The following is a 24,884-nucleotide window of genomic DNA, read 5'->3' as shown; positions in this document are numbered from 1 at the left end:
CTACATTTTAAAATGTGTGTAAAAGCGAGAAGACAGAAACAGAAGAAATAAAGAAGTAGCACACCATTACTGTCTTTTACTTCTTGGCTTTACTACCGAGGTCCAGAGGAAAATTCTTGTTCTCTTCTCTTTTACACACGCACACTTGCACAGCTAAGCATATAGGCTGAATTATCTCAAATTACAGAGGCTTCTAAACTGCACTGGAAGGAAGACAGTGTGTGATCCACTCTGCCCACCCACATGACAGGGTACGTATATAATGTCTGTAACGTTAACCAATGTCATTCTCACCCCCTGCTGGCATTATACTTATTTGTGGAGCTTTTAAAAAATATACATCCTCTCAGTCCTGTCCTTAAAATTACAAATTAGAACTCCTAGAGAAAAAATGCATTTCTAGAAAGCTTCTTACGAGATTCTGATGCATCATTAGGTTTGAAACCACTGATTTTCATATCATAAAATATTATACCTAAAAGGAATCTGACTCCTGTTCAAAACAATACTTTGAAAGCTACTGGAATTAAGTAGAATGAAGCAGTATCTGGGCCTTTCTAATAGTTGGAAGAATTTAAAAGAGCAAATAACTGTTACAGATGTCCTAGGACATGTAATTAAAAACATATTAAGCCGCTGAGCTCTAAGAAAATGCATGTCATCTTTCTGGAACTCCTTAAATTGAGACTAATAAAATCACTAAAGATTTTTCATTATCTGCAATACCCATTTCTAAAAAGGTCAGCAGTCCTGAAGAATTCTCTGCCATTCAGAAGTTAGACCTCTAGGATTCTGTAACACCTGTCACAAAGCCCACATATTTCTCATCATGAGATATACTCAATCTCTCTCTTAAAGCTGAAATCTACTTTACATCCAACTGCACACAGTATTTTAGAAGCTGCCCAGAATAAGAAAGAAGCAACTGTTGCCCCTTGGTAATACCATCTAGCAGAGACAACTAATAGGGGGAAAAACAGATAAAACTAGAAAATTAAAAACAAGAAAGTAAAAAGCACAGTTGTGGAGGGGAATCATATATAGGGAACAAGCAACCTTACATTAGAATAATCTTGAGAATAACAACATATCCAGCACAATAAAGGATACCTATCATAATGACTGAATATCATTAATAACATGTTGATTAAATAAGGACAATCCTTAAGAGTGGTTAAAATAAATTAATGCTTAAAAATGAGAATTTTCAGTTATTTAGGTAACTAGTCCTATTACCCGTTTATATAGAATAAATGAGATGTTATATATTTTTTTAAAGTACAAAAACCACACAAGCTTTCTAGGCACTGATAACAATTCAACAATTTAACTTATTGAGAAGCCCTACCCTGGTATAGCAAAGGAATTAGATTCTTTCTGTTATAATTGTATACTGAATGGAAAATACATAATGTTTGTTTGAGTTGTCCATCTCTCTATATACATATATGTACACATTTTATATTGTAGATATGCATATATAAAATAGATATATGTGCATATATAATCTTATACACATATACATATATAACATTTGTAATAAAATTCAAATTTTGTTTTTCTATTTAAGTTTTGTTTAAAAGATTTTGTTCTGTTATAAATTACATTAAGCTTTGTCTAAGAAAATGGGATTTGAGATAGGGTCTAAGGTAAGAGTGTTACTAAAGCAACTTCTGGTGGAAAGTTTTTGGGGAAATGAGAAAGAAGTAAAAGAAAGGAAAGAAGTTAAATAACATTAACTTGGTCACAATGGATTTAAGTTTTCAGTGTAGAGTCTCTTTGGATTAGCAGAAAGATGAGGAAATAGAAATGATGGTTCTTACCCAGCGTCATTTATATAAAGTAAAACCTAGACTATAACTCAGCTCTCAGGTTTAGAGATAAGTTCTAATTGACACCCATTAAAGAAAGGTTTCTCATATTTTTAAAAGAAGAATACAAGTGATTATCATAAAACTCAGAATCTCTAGCAAAGCATGACAGTGTATGCTAATGGTAGAAAAATATCAAAAAAAAAAAAGAAAAAGAAAAAAGGAGAGATTCCTAAGTGCTGCAATCACAAATCTTAAAATTAAAAAGTAATGAAGAACATCATACTATTATGGTGCAAAATGAGAGAGAGAAGTCCCACAGTGCATGAAACAGGTCAAGTACTAGTAACTGAGTGTTTCCAAGGGATATTTCCAGGTAGGACTTTGGTTAGTCTAAGTTGAATAAAAAAGGGAAAAGAGTATTTCTATTTGGCTTATTTTGTTTTACTTATATTCTAATGTGAATGAATGCTACCCAGTGCCTGGGTTCATAGTAGACACAACAGTGTTAATAAATACTATTAATGAAATTAAGAATGAACTGCAAACTGCTATTAGGCACAAGCCCAAGTACACACTAAGGTAGTGACACTGCTATAGAAATTTAAAAGATCTGATATGCAGCAATATAGGGCTAAAACACAATTAATCACATATCCTAAGCAGTAGAGCTTAGCAAGGCTATTCCACCTTACTAAGGTCCCTCAAGTGACCAGTGGTGACTCATGGCAGCCACACACATTTCCTTTAAAAGGTTGGAACTAAAAGGTAGTTCCAGGCTCTCAGAACATCAAATCAGTTATGGCAGCAATAATTAACACATTATTGACCGGGGATTTTTGTAGAAACTAATGCCTGTGGCCGTAATATGTCTCCAGTCAATAAAGTGTTAAATATCATGGCTCTTGATACAAAGATGTGATCTCTTAATCACATCAATGACCTCCTCCTGTTTATTATTATACTTATTATTTTGTCACATGAGACAAAATACTTTCCATAACTGTCTTAAAATACAAGAGTAGCCAGCAGGGGTGTGGGTGGGGGTGGACTGCATTAGATATTCAGATATCTGAATAAGTATTCAAACCCCAAAAAGGATCTGTGAGGACGCAGTTCTTTTATTTACGATTTTTTTTTATTGGAATACAATTGCTTTACAATGTTGTCTTAGTTTCTGCTGTAGAACAAAGTGAATCAGCTATATATATACATATAAGGATGCAGTTCTAAATGCCTGTTTCTTAATAATTTTACTCGTGTATGACCACAGTTACATGCATATCAAATATATACAACTGCTTCTGCATTAAGAAATACCACAAATATTTGAAACTTAGTAGGTACAACCAAAAACTTAGTGTTCAGACCATCTTTCTTTTTCAATTCTTCCCGCTCTCTTACCTTGAGAGGTGGTACTTTCCGCACCTGGAACCTGTCCCCTCTACTGAGAAAGGGCTGTGGGGAGACTGGAAATGGCTGCTGGTGCTGGCGATCCTCAGTGACACGTGGTCTCTTCTCCCAGCTTATAGGGGCCTCTTCTTGGGTGACAGAAGGTTTCCTCTTGAGGTTTTCTGGGCTGTGATCAGCCAGAGCTGATGGAGGCTCTTTCATAGTGGTCTCCTGTAGACCTGCTTCTATTATGGGCTTCACTACTGTTGTTTCTACCCCAGGGCTCTTGGGTTTGCTCAGGGATGTAACTAAAGCTTCTTGGCTTTCATTTTTATTATAATTTGAAGTTGTAGTGAGATGACTCTCTTTCTCAGACTTCTGTTCAGCAGAGGCAACTGGCTTTTGCTCCAAGAGAGCCTCATCCTTTGGGCACTTGATGGGAGGGACGCTGCTAAGCTCATCTGTATTGGGAGCTGAGGAAAGCAGGGGCTCTGGGGATTTGGACTTTGGCTGCATCTTATCTTGGCTTTCATGCTCTTCTTTTCTGACTGGTGATGGCAGCTGTAGTACTTCTTCTTTAGACACTAACTGGGGAATTACTGAGACTATATTGACAGGAGAGGCCTCTGAAGGAAGCATGGATTTTGGTTGCTCAGCTGGGGTTTTCTTTACTTTGGGATCGTTGGGTGAAGCTGTCAATTTCTTTGAATCTTCAAGGCTCAGGCCAGAACTAAAAGGCGGAAGAAAGAAATATTGTAGTTGAGAAATGGCCTATGTTATTGAATATGAGATAACGGTGTATGGCAATGCCTAGAAGAACCTGTGACACTTAGTAGGTAATTTTCATATATCATCTTCACTATTATTAATATTAGTGAAGGGTCTGGAGCCAGAGTGCCTGGATTCAAATCCTAGCTCTGATACCTACTATCCATGTAATAAGTAAGTGACTAGTCTTCTGTATCTCAGTTTCTTTAATTGTACGTTGTTGCTATTATGAGTAACTAAATTAATGCATGTACACTACTTAGAATAGCACCTAGCACATAATAAAAGCTCAATATAATGTTAATTATTATTACTTCTGCTTACAAAGGGGCTACATTGCCTAGAGGCATGGATCACAGACTACCCACAGAGAAGTTAAAGAAGACAAAGACCCATGTACCCTGGGACTGTGGGTTTGGACGGTGATCAGCTCTACTCTGCAGTACCTGTAGAAAGCCTGGCCCAAGAAATCTAAGGGACCCAGGGGAGACAGTAGGAGAGCTGGCTGTCAATATTCGCTAGAGGTTGAAAACGAGAACTCTGAGTTTTTGGAAAGCCTGTTTAAATTTCACTTGGTATAGCTCTAAAATTCTGAGATCAAGTGCCTCTGAGCTATCCTGGGAGTGAAGACCAAGTGAGACTTCCACAGTGTGGCCTGGCTAAGAGCTAGGCTACCCTGTAGGGGTCACTAGAGACTCCTCCTACAACAAGCAAAAACAAGATAGCCCTCTTTGGTGACTTCAATAATCAGTACCGCACCCCTGAGATGGAATGGCTGAGGACAAATCTGGACAGTAATCAAATATAGTCCTTCCAAAAAGCTGGCAAAAAGTAATAGCTAAAAACAGAAAGACCCAAGAATGGCTGTAATGCTCCATCTTATAAGGAGGGAATGAACAATATTTATGGAATAACTGCTGCCTATAAAAATGGTCTAAATGTATTCACCCTCGTTTCTGTAGAAAAGCTCAAAGCTCATACCAAGAAGGTAGAAAAATTGGTGTACGGCACTCTTCATCTCATTAAGAATCACTTCTGAAATGACCATGAAGGGGATCAATGAACACTACATGGAGATAAGGAAAAGAGCCATTCGTTCTCAAGCTATGGTTATGGAGTATCCTTAAAGGCTGCCATTAGGTAGGAAGGGAGACTAACAGACCATTAAAACTCCGGGTGTTCAATTCTATTTCAAACAATACAGCTCCACTGTCATCTATTTAAGTGTCCCCATTAAGATTTTTTTTTTTTTTTGGCTGCACCGCATGGCTTGTGGGACCTTAGCTCACTGACCAGGGATTGAACCCGGGGCACAGCAGTGAAAGCGCCGAGTCCTAACCACTAGAACACCGGGGAAATCCCCCCATTAAGATTTTAAGATTTTTTTCTGTTAGGAAGAAAACTGACTCAGACTATATAGCCCCTTGAGAAAAGGGTCTGTATCTTGTTTCAGCTATGAATATCTCCCAGTGCCTTCTACAGAAGAAAGGCTGTTTAATTACACGTTGAATACAATGGTCCATATTACAGGATTCCTTAGCGATTCTGGATAAGTTATCCTATTGTGGGATAACTGACTACAATAAAAAATATATAGAACTTCAGTATTCTTATGTATTATAAAGTTACTGGAAGAAAAACCAATCTACTCAAAGTAAGGACTCTAATTCAAGATAATAAAATCTTTTTTTTTTTTAATAAAAAAAAAAGAAACCACACCATCTACAATGGTAATGTGTTAAGAGTCAAGGACTAGGACTTCCCTGGTGGTCCAGTGGTAAAGAATCTGCCTTACAATGGAGGGGACACAGGTTTGATCCCTGGTCAGGGAGCTAAGATTCCACATGCTGCGGGGCAACTAAGCCCGTGCGCTGTAACTAATGAGCTTGAGTGCCTCAACGAGAGAGCCCGTGTGCTCTGGAGCCCATGCACCCTCGAGCCCATGCGCCACAACTAGAGAGAGAAAAACCCACACGCCACAACTAGAGAGAAGCCCGTGCGCCACAGGAAGAGCCTGCACACCACAATGAAGAACCCACGCACCACAACTAAGACCCGACACGGCCAAATAAATATTAAAAAAAAAAAAAAGAGTCAAGGATTATGAGTAATCCAACTCTGTGTACCTACGATTCGTAAGAAAAAAATATTTTTCTTGGTAAAAAAGAACTAGTGGAAAAAAATGAAGGAAATCGCAGAGTAGATTTTCTGGAAAGGTAATAAGATGTAGCACCACATGACGTATGTATAGGAATTAACACTGGTTTATAGAACCTGTCTTGATATTTACCTCTGACCATAGTAGCTTTCAAAAAATTGTTCTTTCCAAGGCTCTACTTTTTTCTCCTTCTCAATCTCTTGTCGAATTCTCACCTGCATCTCAGGTGTAAACTCACCTGTATGTACCAAGGGGGAAAAAAAAGATATTCAATAGAAATATGCTATTTGCTACTTTCAACTATTTGTAAATCATGACAGACTCATGCAGGAGTCAGAATACTATCACATGAAAGTAACAGAAATTCCCCAAAATTCCTCATTGTAAGGGGAACTACCTAGGAGCCGTCAGGTGAAATAAAAACCCTTGCACGGCACTCCATGTAGTTGCCAGTGCGCAGCTGAAGTTAACTGGCCACTTCTCTGGGCCTTCCTTGTAGCAACCCTCACCTCTGTTTCAAATATCATAGTCCCTCTAGATTTCTTACAAACCTTGAGTCTGTCATTTCTTTTCCACTGGAAAAATAGTCATCTGGTCATAGGCTTTCAGTAAATAATGCCACTGGACACTTTATTATTAAAAAGTTCTGTTTCTCCAAGGCAACCTGTGTTTTAGGCCTTTTAGCTCTAACTGCATAATGAACAGTTATGGCCCTGCTTAAAGACATTTGAGGTTCCAGTAAAAAGGTAGGTAGTAGGAATTCCCTGGTGGCCCAGTGGTTAGGACTCTGTGCTTTCACTGCCGTGGGCCCAGGTTCAATCCCTGGTTGGGGAGCTAACATCCTACAAGCTGCACGGTATGGCAAAAAAACAAAAAAAGTAGGGAGTTATTTTGGAGGTGTCAGTTTTCTAATTGTTCCAGAAACTGTACGAGTCTAGTGCCCTAGCAACAAGACACTCAATATGCCAAAGACCCAGCTGCTCTGAATATGCCATTTATTTTCAAAACTACCAACCACACCTCAATTCTTCCCACTCCATCAGCAGAGAACAATGAATGTGCTTGGTAAGCCATCGTCAAACCTGTGACTCAGACAGGCTGTTTTTTTATTCTCTAATACCCAGGACATTAGAGAATAAGAAGTGGAAATGGCAGATTTGAAGTTTAAGACCTCTTGGGGGTAAGAAGAGGGAAAGGAAAAGTGTTAGAGGACAGTGGATATCACAGTCCTAGGCATATGAGTGGGAAAAGAGGGATCTGACTGTCAGAATCCAACCCAGAACTTCTGAATTTCTGCTCTTTGGTTGTGTCTACTGTGCTTGATAGAATGAGGAATAAATAGTATTGAATTCTGTTCACATGTATACAGTGTTCAAAGTTTTTGCTGCTCACGAAATATGATCGCATGACTATAGGTATAGCAGTGACTGCTCATATGCAAAAAAAAAAGTAACATAATAATCAAGGTATCACTGTTGATAATATCTACTTTTAAAAGTTGGGGAGTAGGGAACATAAATCCAAATTATTCTAAAAGAAAGTACTGGTAACAGGTATGTTTTAAAGTGCTCATGTGATTCTGACTCTTTCAGAAAAAGGGGGTCTCTGCTCAAGGAAATCTTTAAGAAAGAGAAAGGTTGAAAGTAATCAGTAAGAGATCCCTTCTACACAGAATTTGCCCTGAAAAGAAAAACAGGAAGGGAAAAGTCAACAACTACTGTGAAAAGTAGAGATATTAAAAAAACCCACTGAAGTGCAGGCAAAACAAAATCATTGTTTTTGGGGCCCGGATGTCTGTATTTTAAAAAAATACCACAGGTGATTATAATGAGCAGTCAGGGTTAAGAACTGCTAATAGTGACCGATACTACATGCTACGCAGTCAATCAATCACTTTTTTATGCTTTGTAATATACCCTCTATAAATCTGTTAGATCAGAATTAGAAACACGGCAAAGCAGTAACCACAGGTAGCAATTCTTGATCATAACCTGTATTTATTAAAATGCTCTGGCTGCTACTGAACTGTATGCTGCAAATGGGTGAATTTTATAGTACGTGAAACATTTCTCAAAGCAGTTTTTAAAAAAGTTCTTAGTTTTTTAGATTCTTTTTACTGTTAGTTTCATTGAGATTGGGCAGCAAGAAAGAAGTTATCTCACTGCTTACCAAACCATGATTCACAGCACCATAAAATAACTCTAATTCTATATTCTGCTTATTAAAATTTCAATTCTTAGGCATTAAGCTAGAATTAATGAAACAGAATCTTTAGGAATAGGGCCTAAAAGTCTATATATTTTTTAGTTTACCAGGTGACTTTAAACCCTTAAAGAAACATGCTGCTGAACTCCTCCTGGAGCCAAACCTGGTTACATGCTCTAAATAAAAGTCTAGCAATGTGTTTCACATAGAATAGCTAGTTCTACCTTATGAAATGTTCTATCTTTTGCTTTCCAAAACTGGGCAAATACCCACTGAGGCTCAGAGGTGCAAATATGCCCTCCAAGTGCATACACATCCTAGGAGACACGTAAAGTTGAACACTTACCTTCTGAAAGTCTTTCCTTCCAGCCTTGGGCTGCTGAAGTGAAGAACTCATTATTAAGGGCTGAGCCATTTAACTTCATCAGACCATCTGGACCAACCTGGGTCAAAGAATAAGCCACAGAAAGCTTAGAAAGAAAGCCAATTGTATCATGTGGAATTTGACGTTCCTGTCCTTTTAGAAAAGAATGTGTGTAAGTCAAATTTTACAGAAACATGACTGTATCATACCATGCTGCTTATTATGGACACTTCTATTTTATAATGCAATATTATTTTTTTTCTAAAAAACTTCTTTCCTGTTTACCTCTCCTCCCTTCTTCCTCTCCTTTCAATTCCATTCCCCACTGGTTAATTATACTCAAAGAATCATCTGCAAACAAATACATACATAAGAGGTTTTTTCTGAGAGGTTCATTATTTGTTCTACAAAACTGTGACCAAGTTACATACACTACTCTGAAACTTACTTTTCTCACATAATACAAGTGGAAGTCTCTCCAAGTCAACTGGCATAGTTTTAGCTCCTTTATAATAGCTGCAGATTGTTTCCCTGTATCAATGTCCCTCAATACATTTACCAATGTCCTGATCATAAACATATATTTTGTTTCCAGTGCTTTCCCATAATCAACAAAGCTGCAATAAGCATTCCAGTAAAGATGAATATACTAGTGCTTTTTTCTATGGGATAGGTTCTGAAAGCAAAGAAATATTTGTGTGTGTGTGTGTGTGTAACTAAAAGACTATTAGATTATTTTCCAGAAAGGCTAATAAAATAATTCACATTTCTACTAGAAATACACGAGCATACTCCTTATCTTGTGAACAAGAGATATTAACATGCTATTTAATTTTTGCCTATTAATGAGTTTGAAATGATTAAAATTTCCTTCATCCTGACTGCTAGAGTTTTGTGTATCTTTTTGCATGTTTATTGAATATTTAGATTTGCCATCTAGTGAAATGCCAATTCCTATTATTTGCTCATTACTCTATGAGGATGCTCATTTTTAACTGTCTTGTGAGAATCCTTTGCATGTTATACATAGTAAAACTGCCACGTACTTTAAAGATATTTCCTCCAATCTGTCTGTTCACTGACTTGATTTGTGATGTCTTGCCAAAAGGTTTTTTTTTTTTAAGATTCTTCTCTGCATTAGAGATTTTATTAACTGTCATTCTGCCCAAAGTTAATATCTAGATTTATACCAGAATCTCTATGCAGATTTTTCATTAATAAAATGATCTTGGGCTTCCCAGGTGGCGCAGTGGTTGGGAGTCCGCCTGCCGATGCAGGGGACGCGGGTTTGTGCCCCGGTCCGGGAGGATCCCATGTGCCGCGCAGCGGCTGGGCCCGTGAGCCATGGTTGCTGGGCCTGCGTGTCCGGAGCCTGTGCTCCGCAGCGGGAGAGGCCGCGACAGTGAGAGGCCCGCGTACCGGTAAAAAAAAAAAACCAAAAAACCCCACAAAAGATCTTAAAATTCACATGGAAAAAAAATTAATACGAAAAACCGAGAGGGGGGAATTGCCTTTCCAATTATTAAGCATACCACACAAAACCACTGCAATCAAAACAATTATTACTAGCATTAGAGTGAATAAAGAAATGAGTGAAAGAGGAGAGAGTGCCTATAAATATAAACTGCCTGTAAATGAATAGAATATGTAACAAAGATGGTATTTCAAACTGAGAGAAAAAGACGGTTATATAAATAGGTACTGCTGGAACAACTGGCCATCTAGTCGGTAGAAAATACGCTGAGCCACAATTTCAGAATAATATAAAAAATATTCTAGATGGATTAAAAGACTAAATTTAAGCTTAAAGTCATAAACAATTTTTTGAAGAAAATTTAGGTAACTATTTGGACATCCTAGGGATTAAGGAACTCAACTCACTTTATTTTCTAAATCTATCTGGGCCAATATTGTTTTCCCCTGGCCCTAGAGCAGAAATTGGAAACTTTTCCTATTAAGAGATAGACTACGAATAGGCCATATACTCTCTGTTGCAACAACTCAACTCTTGACACTGTGGCAGAAAGTAGCTATAGATAATATGCAGAAACTAATGGGAGTGGCTGAATGCCAATAAAACTTTATTTACAAAAACAGGCAGTGGGCTGAAATTGGCCTGTGGGCTACAGTTTGCTGGCTGCTGATTTGTACTCTATAGATTTGGCAGAGGAGTAACAGGCTTCCCTATGAGGACAGGTCATCCAACATCTCCTTGAATATTCCAGTGCTGTGCAAGTTTCTCCAAAACAAGTCAATCCATTCTACAATTTAATAGCTCCAACTGTTTAAAAAAATGTATTTTAACCACAAATTTGCTTCCTGGAGAAACGAAGAAGTTTACCTCTTCCAAAGATTGGCCTTCAAATATATCTGAAGAGAGATGTTTTAATCCATGCCCCTCCCTTATTCCTTTCTCTGGTCTAAATAATGTTTTTCGACTGTTCATTGTTGAGTACTCCATATACTAAAAGATGGTTTCCAATGTTTCATGCTAGTAATAACCAGAATTGTTGATAAACTCCAAATTTCATCTGACAATGAAGCAGAATTTCATTAATAAATTCACTAATAATTTCACTAATAAACTCCATATTCCATATTCTCAGATTACTATGTCCTCCACCACAGTAACTGAAAAAGACAGGCAAGTAACCTCCTATTAAAAATACCCCACAGGAATGGGAAGTTGGGTAAGTTTTAAGGTCCCTTTTAATTCCAAAATTACATGTGGCAATTCTCCTTCTAAGACAGGATAAGGGCCATTAGTCAAAAGACAGTTCTGAGGAACCCACACTAGAATTCTATAGATATATCCTCTGTTAGGTGTTGTGTTATTAGTCCCAACCTAAAATTTGAGTCTTTAAAAAAGATGAGAGCAATCCTTAGCAAGAAGAGAAGCTCTCTAAAAACTCTGCCAAAACTTCAGTCTCCTAACTTGTTCTAACCAAGAACTGGGCATCCCCAAAGCTATAATTTCTCCAAGGAGTGTTAAGGTGGGGAGAGCAGCAGCTGGGAAGGATCAGTTTTACTTCTTTGTCCCTACTGCTGGTAGTGTACCTGACTTATCTGAACTCCCCAGAAATAGAATCTGACCTTTCACAGGTGCTGATTCATAGCAATATGAAACTGATATCAATATAATCTAGTAGAAGAATGATTTTCAGAATGAGGAAGATTTAGTTTTGACTTTTCTATAGACTAGGGAATATATCTAGTTTTCTTACTGTAAAACCAGGGAAAACAACTCTCTCTCATAATGTTTTTATAATAATTAGAAAAAAGTGGAGTGCCTAACAGATTACTTAGAACATAGGTACTTCGAAATAATCATTAATTAAAAAAAAAAATCTTAGAATTGAACAAACCTCACAAAATCATAATGATCCTTTTGCAGAGGAGGAAACAGAAGATCAAAAGGGAGAGTGACTTGCTAGTCACTCCTTCCTTGATGAAAGCCTAAGTCTTAGACTTTTGCCTTATTCCTGACCAACCTAAACCTCTCTGGTCCCTGCCTAGACTCTTCCAAACCTTTGACATTTCTTCTGGGTACTGTTTTGTTTTTTTAAGGAGTATAACTTATATTGGATTTCAAAACTTATTACTGAAGCAATAAATGTTTGTTTTAGAAAAATTTAACAAAAGAAGGAAAAATTAATTAACATTCTTAATCCCATCAAAAATCCATTCAAAAACCCCAGTGTAATGCCTTAAGACAATTCTTCCTCCTGAACTATATTCTGCGGATGTCTACATCCTAATATGATAGCTAGACAAATTTTATTCCATAATCTTGACATTTCTGATAAGAGGGTTCTTTTCCTTTATGAGCCTTACAGGGCCAACCTATTAAGAAATATTATTTCTTGTTTAACACCTTTGATATCACTTCTTTACAGGTACACACAAAAGCCATTTAAAAAGTCTTAAGGAGTTCTAAAGGTAATGATTGAAGGAAGCCCCAGATGGGTTATAAAACTGCTGATATGCCTGAAAGAACGCACCTGTCGATCCACCTCTGGAAGTAGTAGAAGCAGTCGCTGTTGGCAATCTCCAGGAAGGACTGAAAAGGTGTGTTTGTTGATTAGTGCTCGTAGGTTTGTATTAACCAGAATGGAGTCTGGTGTCTCAACATCAATTTCAGCACATTTAGTCCTCTTCATTTGCCCTATAAAAATATGGAAAAGAATCACTTGGGCCTCCTTCACATTCCTGTTTCTAGCTAAACTATACCTTCCTCTGCAGTGCAAAAAAACCATGGTTGTAAGTACTTTAAAATATCACACTGTGAAGAAGGTAACATTTAAGGTTCTCAGAAATAAACAAAGCCAAGTTTTGTTCGTTCATAAAGGATAAAAGAATATAAGTTATCTTCCCTGCAAAAATGGAATAAAGTCTGTAAAAGTACATCTTTTCCCATACTAAAAATACATTTTATGTTTGAGACTCGATCATTTCTCAATGGCACTAGGGAAGTTTATAATAAATAACACATACACAGAATGACTAAAAAATGGAAAAATTCAAATATATATATAAATCATACTGAGGCTCTTTTTCCCTTCCCGTGATAATTATTTTCATCAATTTTATTTGCATTAGCTAAAAATGTTATGATTGAATAGCTTAGCAGTCAACAGAAAATCTGTTCACAATAGGAAGGTTTCAGTCTTTCAAAAACACTGATGGATTTGAGTACAAAGTTTAAAACTTTTGCACCAAAACAAAAAAAAAGACTAACTTGGAAAAATATCTGCAAGCCATGACAAAAGGTTACTATTCTTTTTTTTTTTTCCGGCTGCACTACGCGGCATGCGGGATCTTAGTTCCCCATCCAGGGATCGAACGCATGCTCCCTGCAAAGGAAGGGCAGAGTCTTAAGCACTGGACCGCCAGGCAAGTCCCAGAAGGTTACTATTCTTGATATTAAATGTGCATCTATAAATCAACATGAAAAAGATAAACATCACCAAGAGAAAAATGAGCAAAAGGAATGAACATGCAATTCATAGTTGACTAACCATAAACAGCTGCTAAGGTATTAATATTTAAAGAAATGTCAGTTAAACTAATGAACATGTTTTGTCTATCAAATGGCAAATATTGCAGTATAGTGATGGAACTATTCACGGAAAAAGCAAAAACCCCTTTCAAATAATGCTGGTGGGGCTGAAATCAGTATAATCTTATTAGAAGAAAATTTAACAACACACAGCAAAATTTTAAGGTGCATAGGAATCTAAGATCCATAAATTCTACAATTAGGAATACTTGCATAAAGTTACACAGTCCTGGATGTGGGTAACCTCTGGCTCCTGGCACAAACAAAAGTTATCTCCCTTGATAGGAAAGGATTCCCCTTAACTTAGGCCCATAGGATTCCTACAAATTAAAATCCAGCACTGCCTCACAAAGATTACCCTAACAAACCAGGAGGTATGCCAATATGACAGAAAATAAGCAGTAACCAGAAATAAAAGATTTAGACCTAGAAGTACTACTATCACTGAAACTGTCACATACATAGAATACAGAATAGCTATGTATAAAATAATTAAAGAAGTAAAGAATGTAATTGTAAAGATGAGGCTAAAATAATCAGGAATGAACAAAAAGACTTTGAAAAACTAAATTTTAAAAATTGTTGAAATCAGATACCATGAGTGGATTGAACAGGAGGGAATTATAGCCAAATAATTTATCCAGAATATAGAAAAGACAGATAAAACATTTTGAGAGCTTTAGCAGAAACATGAATGACAGAATGAGAAGGTCTAATACATGTGTGCTTGATTGGAGACCCAGAAAGAAGAAATTAAGAGAATGGGAAAAGGAAACATTTGAATAATTTTCAGCAATACATTTACCAGAACTGATGAAAACCACAAACCTAAAGATCTAGAAGCAAAACATATTCAAAGCAGGATGAAAAGAAATCCATGCTTAGTAAAACTGCTCATCAAAGAACAAGAAATAGCTAGGAAGCATCCATAGGAAGGGAAAGATTTCCTACAAAGGAACAGAATAACAGCAAGCATCTTAACAATGAAGGAATCTGTAACAAATGGGTTAACTATAAAATGCTGAGAGAAAATAACCAACAATCTATAATGATATGTATACTAAACTCTCCTTCAAAAATGAACATAAAACAAAGATATTTATAGAAATAAACAAAAATTGAGGGCATTTTCTACCAAGAGACATGCTCTAAATAAAGTTCTCAAAAACCTGTACTACAGGAAGGAAAATCACTGCAGATGGATGGGCTGGAATACAATGGAGAAAGATAGACATGCTTGCATAAAACAATAGCATTCTAGTGCCTGATCTGTGAGATTAAAAACAAAGGAGCGAAATGTCAGATAATAATATTATTTAAGTCCAAATAGAAAAAGATCAGTTCTAAATTGTTATAAAGTACTTCCATAGTTCTGGAAGAAAATCAAGATGGCCACTTTTTTGCTAAAAGAATAAATCTTAAAAGTTCTCATCACAAGATAAAAAAAATGTAACTGCGTGAGGTGATGAATGTTTACTTACAGTGGTAATCATTTCGCACTATATACATATATAAATCATCATGTTGCACACCTAAAACTAATTGAACAGAAATAGAATGTATATGAAACCCAGCAGAGAGAGAAAAAAACTATGAAGGAATTAAAATGAACAACATATACTAGCAAACCGAATCCAACAATATACCATGATCATATACCATGATCAAGTGGGATTTATCCTAGGGATGCAAGGATTCTTCAATATATGCAAATCAATCAATGTGATACACCACATTAACAAACTAAAGAATAAAAACCATATTATCATCTCAATAGATGCAGAAAATCTTTTGACAAAATTCAACACCCACTTATGATAAAAACTTTCCAGGAAGTGGGCATAGAGGGAACCTACCTCAACATAATAAAGGCCATATATGACAAACCCACAGCTAACATCATTCTCAATTGTGAAAAACTGAACTTCCTCTAAGATCAGGAACAAGATACAGATGTCCACTCTCGCCACTTTTATGCAACATAGTTTTGAAAGTTCTAGCCACGGCAATCAGAGAAGAAAAAGAAATAAAAGGCATCTGCATTGGAAAAGAGGAAGTAAAACTATCACTGTTTGCAGATGACACGATACTATACACAGAAAATCCTAAAGGCTACCAGAAACCGACTGGAGCTCACCAACGAATTTGGTAAAGTTGCAGGATACAAAATTAATACACAGAAATCTCTTGCATTCCTATACACTAACAACAAAAGATCAGAAAGAGAAATTAAGGAAACAATTCCATTTACCACTGCATCAAAATGAAAAAAATACACAGAAATAAATCTACCTTAGGAGGCAAAAGACCTGTACTCATAAAACTATAAAATGCTGAGCAAAGAATTCAAAGATGACAGGAACAGATGGAGAGATATACCATGTTTCTGGATTAGAAGAATCAATATTGTCAAAATGACTATACTACCCAATACAATCTACAGATTCAATGCAATACCTACCAAATTACCAATGGCATTTTTCACAGAATTAGAACAAAAATGTTTACAATTTGTATGGAAACACAGAAGACTCAGAACAGCCAAAGCAATCTTGAGAAAGAAAAATGGAGCTAGAGGAGTCAGGCTCCCTGACTTCAGACTATACTACAAAGCTACTGTAATCAAAATTGCATGGTACTGGCACAAAAACAGAAATATAGATTAATGGAACAGGATAGAAAGTCCAGAGATAAATTCATGCACCTATGGTCAACTAATCTATGACAAAGGAGGCAAGCAAATACAATGGAGAAAAGACAGTCTCAAGAAATTCTCAAGGAATTAATCTCCAAAATATACAAACAGCTCATGCAGCTCTATGCCAAAAAAACAACTCAATCAAAAAATGGGCACAAGATCTAAATAGACAGTTCCCCAAAGAAGACATACAGATGGCCAAAAAACACATGAAAAGATGCTCAACATCACTAATTATCAGAGAAATACACATCAAAACTACAATGTGGTATCACCTCACACCAGGCAGAATGGCCATCATCAAAAAGTCTACAAACAATAAATATTGGAGACTGTGTGGAGAAAACGGAACCCTTCTACACTGTTGTTGGGAATATAAATTGGTACAACTACCATGGAGAACAGTATGGAGGCTCCTTAAAAAACTTAAAAACTACCATATGACCCAGCAATTGCACTCCTGGGCATATATCTGGGAAAAAAAAAAAAATCACAACCCGAAGGGATATATGCACCTTAATGTTCATTGCAGCACTATTTACAACAGCCAAGACATGGAAGCAACCTAAATGTCCATCAACAGAGAAATGGATAAAGAAAACATCGTACATATATACAATGAAATATTACTCAGCCATAAAAAAGAATGAAATAATGCAATTTGCAGCAACATAGATGGACCTAGAGATTATCATACTAAGTGAAGTCAGAAACACAAAGACAAATATTATATGATATCACTCATATGTGGAATATAATTAAAAAGAAATACAAATGAACTTATTTACAAAACAGAAGCAGACTTATACATATAGAAAACAAACTTAGGGTTACCAAAGGGGAAATGTGGTGGGGAGGGATAAATCAGGAGCTTGGGATGAACACATGCACACTACTATATAAGACAGATAACCAACAAGGACCTACTGTATAGCACCAGGAACTCTACCCAATATTCTGTGATAACCTATATGAGAAAAGAATCTAAAGAAGAATGAATGTAAGTATACGTATAACTGAATCACTTTGCTGTATACCTGAAACTAACACAAAGTTGTAAATCAACTATACTCCAATAAAAAAAATTTTTTAATTATTTATTTATTTATTTTGGCTGCACTGAGCAGCATGTGGGGTCTTAGTTCCCCAACCAGGAATGGAATCTGAGCACCCTGCAGGGGAAGGGCGTATTCTTAACCACTGGACCGCCGGGGAAATCCCTCCAATAAAAATTAAAAAAAAAAAAAGTCGAGGCAAGCCAAAAAAAATTTCTTATTCATTAAAAAAAAAAGGGAAACAAACAAAAAAATCAGGACAACGATCAACAAAAAAATAAGATTGTAGAAACAAGTCCAAATAGATTAACAATCACAATAAATATAAATGGATAAAATTCACCAAAGAAAAAAGATTTACATATTGAATTGAAAATAAAGAAAATTCAGCTAGCTATATGCTGTGTAAAGAGATATACCTAATGTACAAGGACATAGAAATGAACAAAGTAAAAATGTAACAGGCAAAAACTAACCATAGGAAAACTGGTGCACCACTAGTAATATCAAACAAAAGACACTTTAAGTAAAACACTTAATCAGAGATTGACAAGGTAAAAAAAAAAGGGGGGGTTCAATCCACCAGGAACATTTTCAACTTGAAAATATGTAATATAAGGTAGCTTCAAAATATGTGAAATGAAAACTGATAGAACATCAGGGAGAACTGAACAAAGCCACCATTAGGATAGGAGATTTCAACACATCTCTCTCAATTATTAATAAATCAAGCCATACCAAAAGCAGCCCAAAAAACAAGGGGGGGAAAAGGCTGAACTATTTTTCAGATAAACAAGCTTGATCCAATCTACACAGAATTCTGTGTTGAATAACTACAGTACACTTATAAAGTTCATTATCAGTATTCCAAAAATGCAGGTCTCCATAAATTTGAAATATTAGTAGTAATTATAACAACAATGATCGATGACAGCAGCAGTAAACACATTTATATAGGGCTTCCTAAGTGTCAGGCACTATTTTAAACACTGACATGTATGAACTCATTTATTTTTCATACAACCTTATTTGCAAGAAAGATGAATTTTCATTTATTTCTTGGCCATTAGGTCAAAATTAAATATACCATGCCTTCTTTTTTTATAGTTGATTTTTCTTGTTGTGTTATGAAAGTCAGAAATTCTTGGCCCATACTTTAATTTTGTAACTCCATGTTTCAACTGCAATTGAATGAAGACACTAAAATTGTGACTTTAACTGAATTTAAGTAGAATATTGGCTCTATAAGGAAGAAACTTTGTTCTGTTTATCACCACATCTCTTGGGCCCTAAACCTGTGCTTGGCATATTAGTATACCTTCTATAAGTATTTGTTGACTAAATGAATATTTTTATTTTTTTAATTTTTGGCCACGCCACACACCATGTGCAATCTTAGTTCCCCGACCAGGGATTGAACCTGTGCCCCCTGCCTTGGAAGCATGGAGTCTTAACCACTGGAGCACCAGGAAGTCCCAATAAATGAATATTTTTAATCTTTGGCAGTGCGACTGATGCTCAAAGGGCGTATTCAGTTTAAGGCAGATACTGTCTCTAAGAAAAATGTACCAATGTACAATCCCACCTAGATTCAAACCAGATTTTTACAAAGAACTTGTCTGAAAATATTAATTCTATTCTCACGCTTAATACTTTGGAAGGGTCTGTTTTATATAAATGAATGTAAAATAACTTTCCTTTAGAATTTTGTTGGCATTGCTGCACTATCGTTTAGCTTCTATGTTGCTGTTGACATGTCTGCCATCCCAATTCTTGAATCTTTATATGTGAACTACTTTTTTCTCTTTGGAATCTTCTCGTTATCCTAGATGTTTTGAAATTTCGAAAGAATGGTCTTGGAACAGGTTTCTTTATGTTCCTGTTTCTTGACAGGAATCACGTACTTTCAGTCTGGAATCTGTGGCTTTCAATTCTACAGAATTTTCTTGTATTATTTCTCTTATCATTTACCTTCCTTTCAATTTCTGTTCTTCCTTTCTGATACTCCTACTATTTAAGACATTGGACAGCCTAGATTGGTGTTCCTACTTTCTTACCTTCTCTCTCCTTTGACCTATGTTCTGGGAAATGTCTTCACCTCTAACTTTTAGTATTTCTATTAAAATTTTTTTATTTTTGCTACCATGTTATTTAATATCCTGGTACTCTTTATTTTCTGATTTTTAAAATAGTATTCTGTTCTTTCATGGATGCAGTATCATCTTTTCTTTCTGTGGATATTATAGTTTTTAAGGTTATTTGTTTATTAAGTTTTCTCCTTCCTGAACTGTCTGTCTCTTCTGAGTCTGTATTTCAGATTCTCTCATGATGGAGGTTTTCTTCAAAGGTGATCCTTAGCAATCACAAGTAAAAGAGAGGCACTAAAAAGACTGAAAATTTTGGGTGCCTGGGTGCATCTTGTAGACTGGTGAGCTCCACAGAAGTATGATCAAGATGATTTCTTTTAGTTGTGAATCTATAAATTTGCCTGGAGATTTTTTTTCTGAGACTATTCAATTTCTTTAGGTACCAACCCCACAATCTCTTGCTGAAGCATAGGTGTGGAGGAGGAACAGAGTAATGGAGGTAGAAATATGCCTCACTACTAACATTCTGGAAACCAAGCAAGCAGGAGATTCACTATTTAGTATTTGTATTTTACTTGATTTCCCTGAGTCCGGTACATTGCCTCATTATCTGTCCTCAGTTATGTGTGGTGTCTCTGAATCTCAAGTCTAGATGGTTTAATTTCACCTCAAAATAAATCTCCTGTCTCCTGCTAGGCTGAGGCATCAAACTTCTTCTTATTAACTTTCAAAGGTATTTCTTTTCAACCCTATGCTTCATCTTTCTCTACTATGAGAAAGATATCTCAATCCTTGATATGGTATCTCCAATTCATAAACCTTTCTGGTGCTCTACAGGCTCAGCTGGCTTGCTGACTACTGGCATCTGCTCCTCAGCTCTGTGAAAGACTCCATCCAGTTTTTTTATCTTTCAAAATCTGTTGATATTTCCTGTCCATCTGTTATCTCCTTATTTTCTTCACCCTAATGGGTTTAATCTTTTGTATTTCCATATTCTCATTTTATAGTGGGATTTTAGAGGAAGCAGGAAAAGGGGTTCAGTTTGCCATGTTTAATTATAAGCCCTTCTACCTTTCTGTACACAGAGATAAAAGGTAAATAATGCTGGATAAAGAAACCTCTTGTCAGAAAGAGAAATAAACTACAAAATGGCTGATAACAGACCTTATTCTGAAATGAAGTTTGATAGACAGGATAGGAAGAACACGAAAACAGTCAAGAGCTCAAAGGTGAACAGGAAGGAGTAATTAAGCCAAACAGTTGATGTATTTCAAACACAGAGTTGAAAATTTAAGGTGCGAGAACTGAGGTCTTTGTAAATAAACTTACTTGTGTGAAGCCTGTCAGACCTCTGGAATGACTTCTTTCCCAGGCCTAGCAAAGGATTTTCCACTTTAACTGAAGAAGAAAAGCTAGAGTTCGAGTTCTGAGGGCTGCTTGACTGTCCGTCAGATTGCTTTCCTTCCCATATCGCTAGGGGAAAAATATATATATAAAAATATATTAAAAAAATATATAAAATATGACCCTGAGGGTATAAACAGAAACAAATAATCAATCAAATGAACAATTAAATCATTCAACGCTAAGCAAAGGAGTTATGTATGAGGCAATGTGACCCTTCAAATGTGTTCTGAGTCTGAGAATTAGGAGTCAAAAAGTAAAATAAAATCCCTTTCCTCCTCCCAGCACATTATTTGCTTCTGGTGGTAAATTTCCTTCCTAACAAAAATGCACTTCTGCAAGACAGTTTAAATCTGGTCAACTCATATAATCAGCTGGCATCAAACTAAACTGTGTAATAAAATACAAAGCCTGTATCTAGACCAGTTTAAATTAAAAACAAAATAAGCAACAACAACAAAAAATCCAAAGGCCTCTGGATATGTCCAATGGAAACCCAAATGTATCAAGAAGTCTTAGGAAAACCTTTTATTTTTAAAGAAGAGAACCAGTGAAGAGTTCAGTGTGAGCATCTTGGAAACATCAGCTTTATAAAGTTACTCATTAGAGGCTTTCAAATATTATTAGTTTAGACATATTGGAAGTTAGTCATTGATCTTATTCTAACATGCAAATCCCAATGATGTATTTTTTAACAACTGTATGATTACTCTGCATAAATTTCCCCCTTTACCCTAGAAGGATTTATACTGATGATGTGGCAGTAATATAATACAGTAATTTAAAAATAAAGGATATAGTGTATGAATTTGGTATACAAAAATACTGGAAAAAGAAACTTTCACTGAAAAGACATTCAGTCTGCCTACCAGGTTTGGCAGGTACAGAGTCACTGGCTGCTTTGACAGTCTTCAGAGAGAGGTGCTGGTTGGAGGAGATGGACATGCTTGGCCTGCATTGCTGCTGCTGCTGTTTCTTCTGCTGTTGCTGTTTTAGAGCCTATAAAGAGAAAACTGACTGTAAGAAACAAAACAAATCCGTTTTTAGTAATAACAAAACAATAAATGACTTTAAGTGGTGAAGAAGAGTATGCTGATTATCCAATTTCTTTGAAATCCATCAAAGTAAACAAAAATCTAAACTAAATTAATTAAACACAAGGCTTAAATAATCCTTAAGAGTTTGGATATTTTTTTTACCAATGTTCTCCTTTAAATAAATGTGAGAAATTGTCATTAACATTTTTAGAGCTTAAAAATCACCAGTAAGCCATGGACTTCTCATACTTGTAGTATGTAGATGTTTTCAATCATTCTGAAAACAGAATTCTAAGCCCTGGACCAAGAAGAGTCCCATTTGCATCAACTTTATGTAGAAATGTAAATATTTAGCTTACGTATGTTTCAGAGGTTCTGCATTTGAACAAAAGGTTGCAAATAACTACTTGAATTTGATCTCAGGTAAGAGCAGTAAGATTTGGCCCAAAGACCAAATAGATCTCAGCAATTTATAGCAATGCAGTAAACTGAAGGGAAGGAAGACTGGAAAACATGGGCTCTAAGAACAGTGTGATTCCTTCTGGTTATTTCAGAATATTTTAATTTCCATGATGTTCTCACTTTAGAGAATATACTAAACTATTTAGAATGAACAGAAAGACAAATAGCTTCCCAGATTTTAATCATAAAGATATATAAAGGCTATATTTAAACTCAAGGGTTTAAAAAGAAAAAAAGACAAACTAAGAAAGTAAAACTACATTTCAGGAAAAAGTTGAACATCTACGACCTCATTAAAATGCCAGTTTAAGCTTTAACTTTCATGACCATCATGTAGAAAGGTGTGGAATAACTGCCTACTTGTCTTTCATTCCCTTTTCACAATATGGTTTTCTCCTTTTCACATTCACATATACCTCTGGCTATGCCATGCAAGCACAGTGGCAACACTTGATCTCCTTGATCTAAGCTGTCAGTGGAGAAAAGAAACTGAGAGAGTCAGGTATCTGGCTTACATTCACCTACAACATTTATAATAGGTGAGGCAGAAGCATAATGTCAGTGCTGTCTGATCACTGATTACATACAGCTTGTCTCTCATTCTTTGCAATCAAAACAGAAAATGTTTGCAAGCTTCCTGTGTGGCATCCATTAGTAGTCATTCCTTTCTATTCACAGTACCTAGGTCATTCTAAGTTAATGCAAAATTTAATAGAACCATTTGATCTTATCTATTTCTGCTATGATCATGTAAATTCAGATATATGATGAAAACAAAATAACTTACAGCCTCTCTGTTTAAGAACTGTACTCGGTTTTCCCCTCCCTCAGTACCTTACAAACCCTGTTCTAATTCTGTATAAAATTTAAAAAGCAAGCAACAAAAAAAACCTTCACTGGGGTAAAGGATAACTTACACTGAAATACGTTTTCTCACCTGATACTATGAAAAACATATACTGGAGGCAAGGCCTTACTTTATATACCAACAGTCTAATTTATATAATTTCTCATACTGGTATTCCTTAAAGAAAATATAGTATTTGACTCCTGAGATTACAGGAGAATAATACAGAGTAGTATATATGTCGTGAGTAAGGTAACAAGTTTTACTAAAATACTTGCCTTTTCTCTGTGGAAAAGAGGCATCTCATACTTCTTTTTTTTTTAAAATTAACATCTTTATTGGAGTATAACTGCTTTACAATGGTGTGTTAGTTTCTGCTTTATAACAAAGTGCATCTCATACTTCTTAAACTCTTGCAAAGAATGTGTAAAAATACAAGTGCTGCAGGATACCCAGGCAGATTGTAATTAACCTTATCAAATTTTTGGACATCTTTTAATAAAAGCACTTTTGGTTTAAACACTTTAAGACCTACTTAAATTTTTTTTTTTTTTTTTTTTTTGCGGTACGTGGGCCTCTCACTGTTGTGGCCTCTCCCGTTGCGGAGCACAGGCTCCAGACGCACAGGCTCAGCAGCCATGGCTCACGGGCCCAGCCGCTCCGCGGCATGTGGGATCTTCCCGGACCAGGGCACGAACCCGGGTCTCCTGCATCAGCAGGCAGACTCTCAACCACTGCGCCACCAGGGAAGCCCATAATTAAAAAAATTTTATCTCATCCATCCATCCATCTATCTATCTATCTATCTATCTATCAATCTATCATCTATCTAGGGTCGCACTACACAGCTTATGGGATCTTAGTTCCCTGACCAGGGATTGAACCTGGGTCCCAGCAGTGAAAGCGCTGAGTCCTAACCACTGGACTGCCAGAGAATTCCCTTAAAATTTTAATTAAACAGTTATGACATGAATACATTTTTACCATTTAATTCAAACATAAAGCTAAAGTCTCTTTTGCCCACCACTCAGTCTTGTTCCCCAATCCTCAAAGATAACCACAGTCATCAATTTATTTTTCCTTATTGAGCTTTTTTTACACTTACATTGTATGTATGTGTTTCTGTGTATATACAGATTCATATTTCCATTAAAAATATACTATTGTTCTGGGTATGTATGTGGCTATGTGTATGTTTTTAATGAATGTTGTAACACAACTTGATTTTAATGATTAAACATTATAGTGTGGTGACGTTTCCATGTCTATGCATACAGAAAAACTTAATTACAAGGTAAACTTTTAACCCTGTATAATTTTCTAGCATCTGGATATGCCGCTGTTTATTAAGGAATTTATATATATATATATATATATATATATATATATATATATATATATATATCCACTTGCAAGTTTTTGCTATTACAAACTTTAATGCAAACATTTTCCTGTGTGTGTGTGTATGTAAGTATGTATGAATACATGCATTTTTCTAAGATAAGTTCCCAAATATTTAACTACTTAGTCATGGGGG

At 36.0% G+C, this 24,884-nt stretch overlaps 1 protein-coding gene across 1 annotated transcript in view; it reads right to left on the bottom strand.

The window, feature by feature from the left end:
* ASXL2 (ASXL transcriptional regulator 2) overlaps nt 1-24,884 on the bottom strand; it is a 129,700-nt gene that overhangs the window by 11,460 nt on the left and 93,356 nt on the right. The window contains exons 6-11 of the mRNA XM_079940094.1: nt 21,871-22,000; nt 20,927-21,070; nt 12,700-12,863; nt 8,681-8,777; nt 6,262-6,367; nt 3,216-3,933 (exon numbers count right to left, since the gene is read on the bottom strand). Of these exons, the coding sequence (XP_079796220.1) occupies nt 3,216-3,933; nt 6,262-6,367; nt 8,681-8,777; nt 12,700-12,863; nt 20,927-21,070; nt 21,871-22,000 (1,359 nt within the window). The remainder of the gene's footprint in view (nt 1-3,215; nt 3,934-6,261; nt 6,368-8,680; nt 8,778-12,699; nt 12,864-20,926; nt 21,071-21,870; nt 22,001-24,884) is intronic.

This window comes from Stenella coeruleoalba (genome assembly GCF_951394435.1).
Source record: "Stenella coeruleoalba genome assembly, chromosome: 13".
In the NCBI taxonomy this organism is placed as follows: domain Eukaryota; kingdom Metazoa; phylum Chordata; class Mammalia; order Artiodactyla; family Delphinidae; genus Stenella; species Stenella coeruleoalba.
This window is presented reverse-complemented; position numbering and strand designations above follow the sequence as displayed.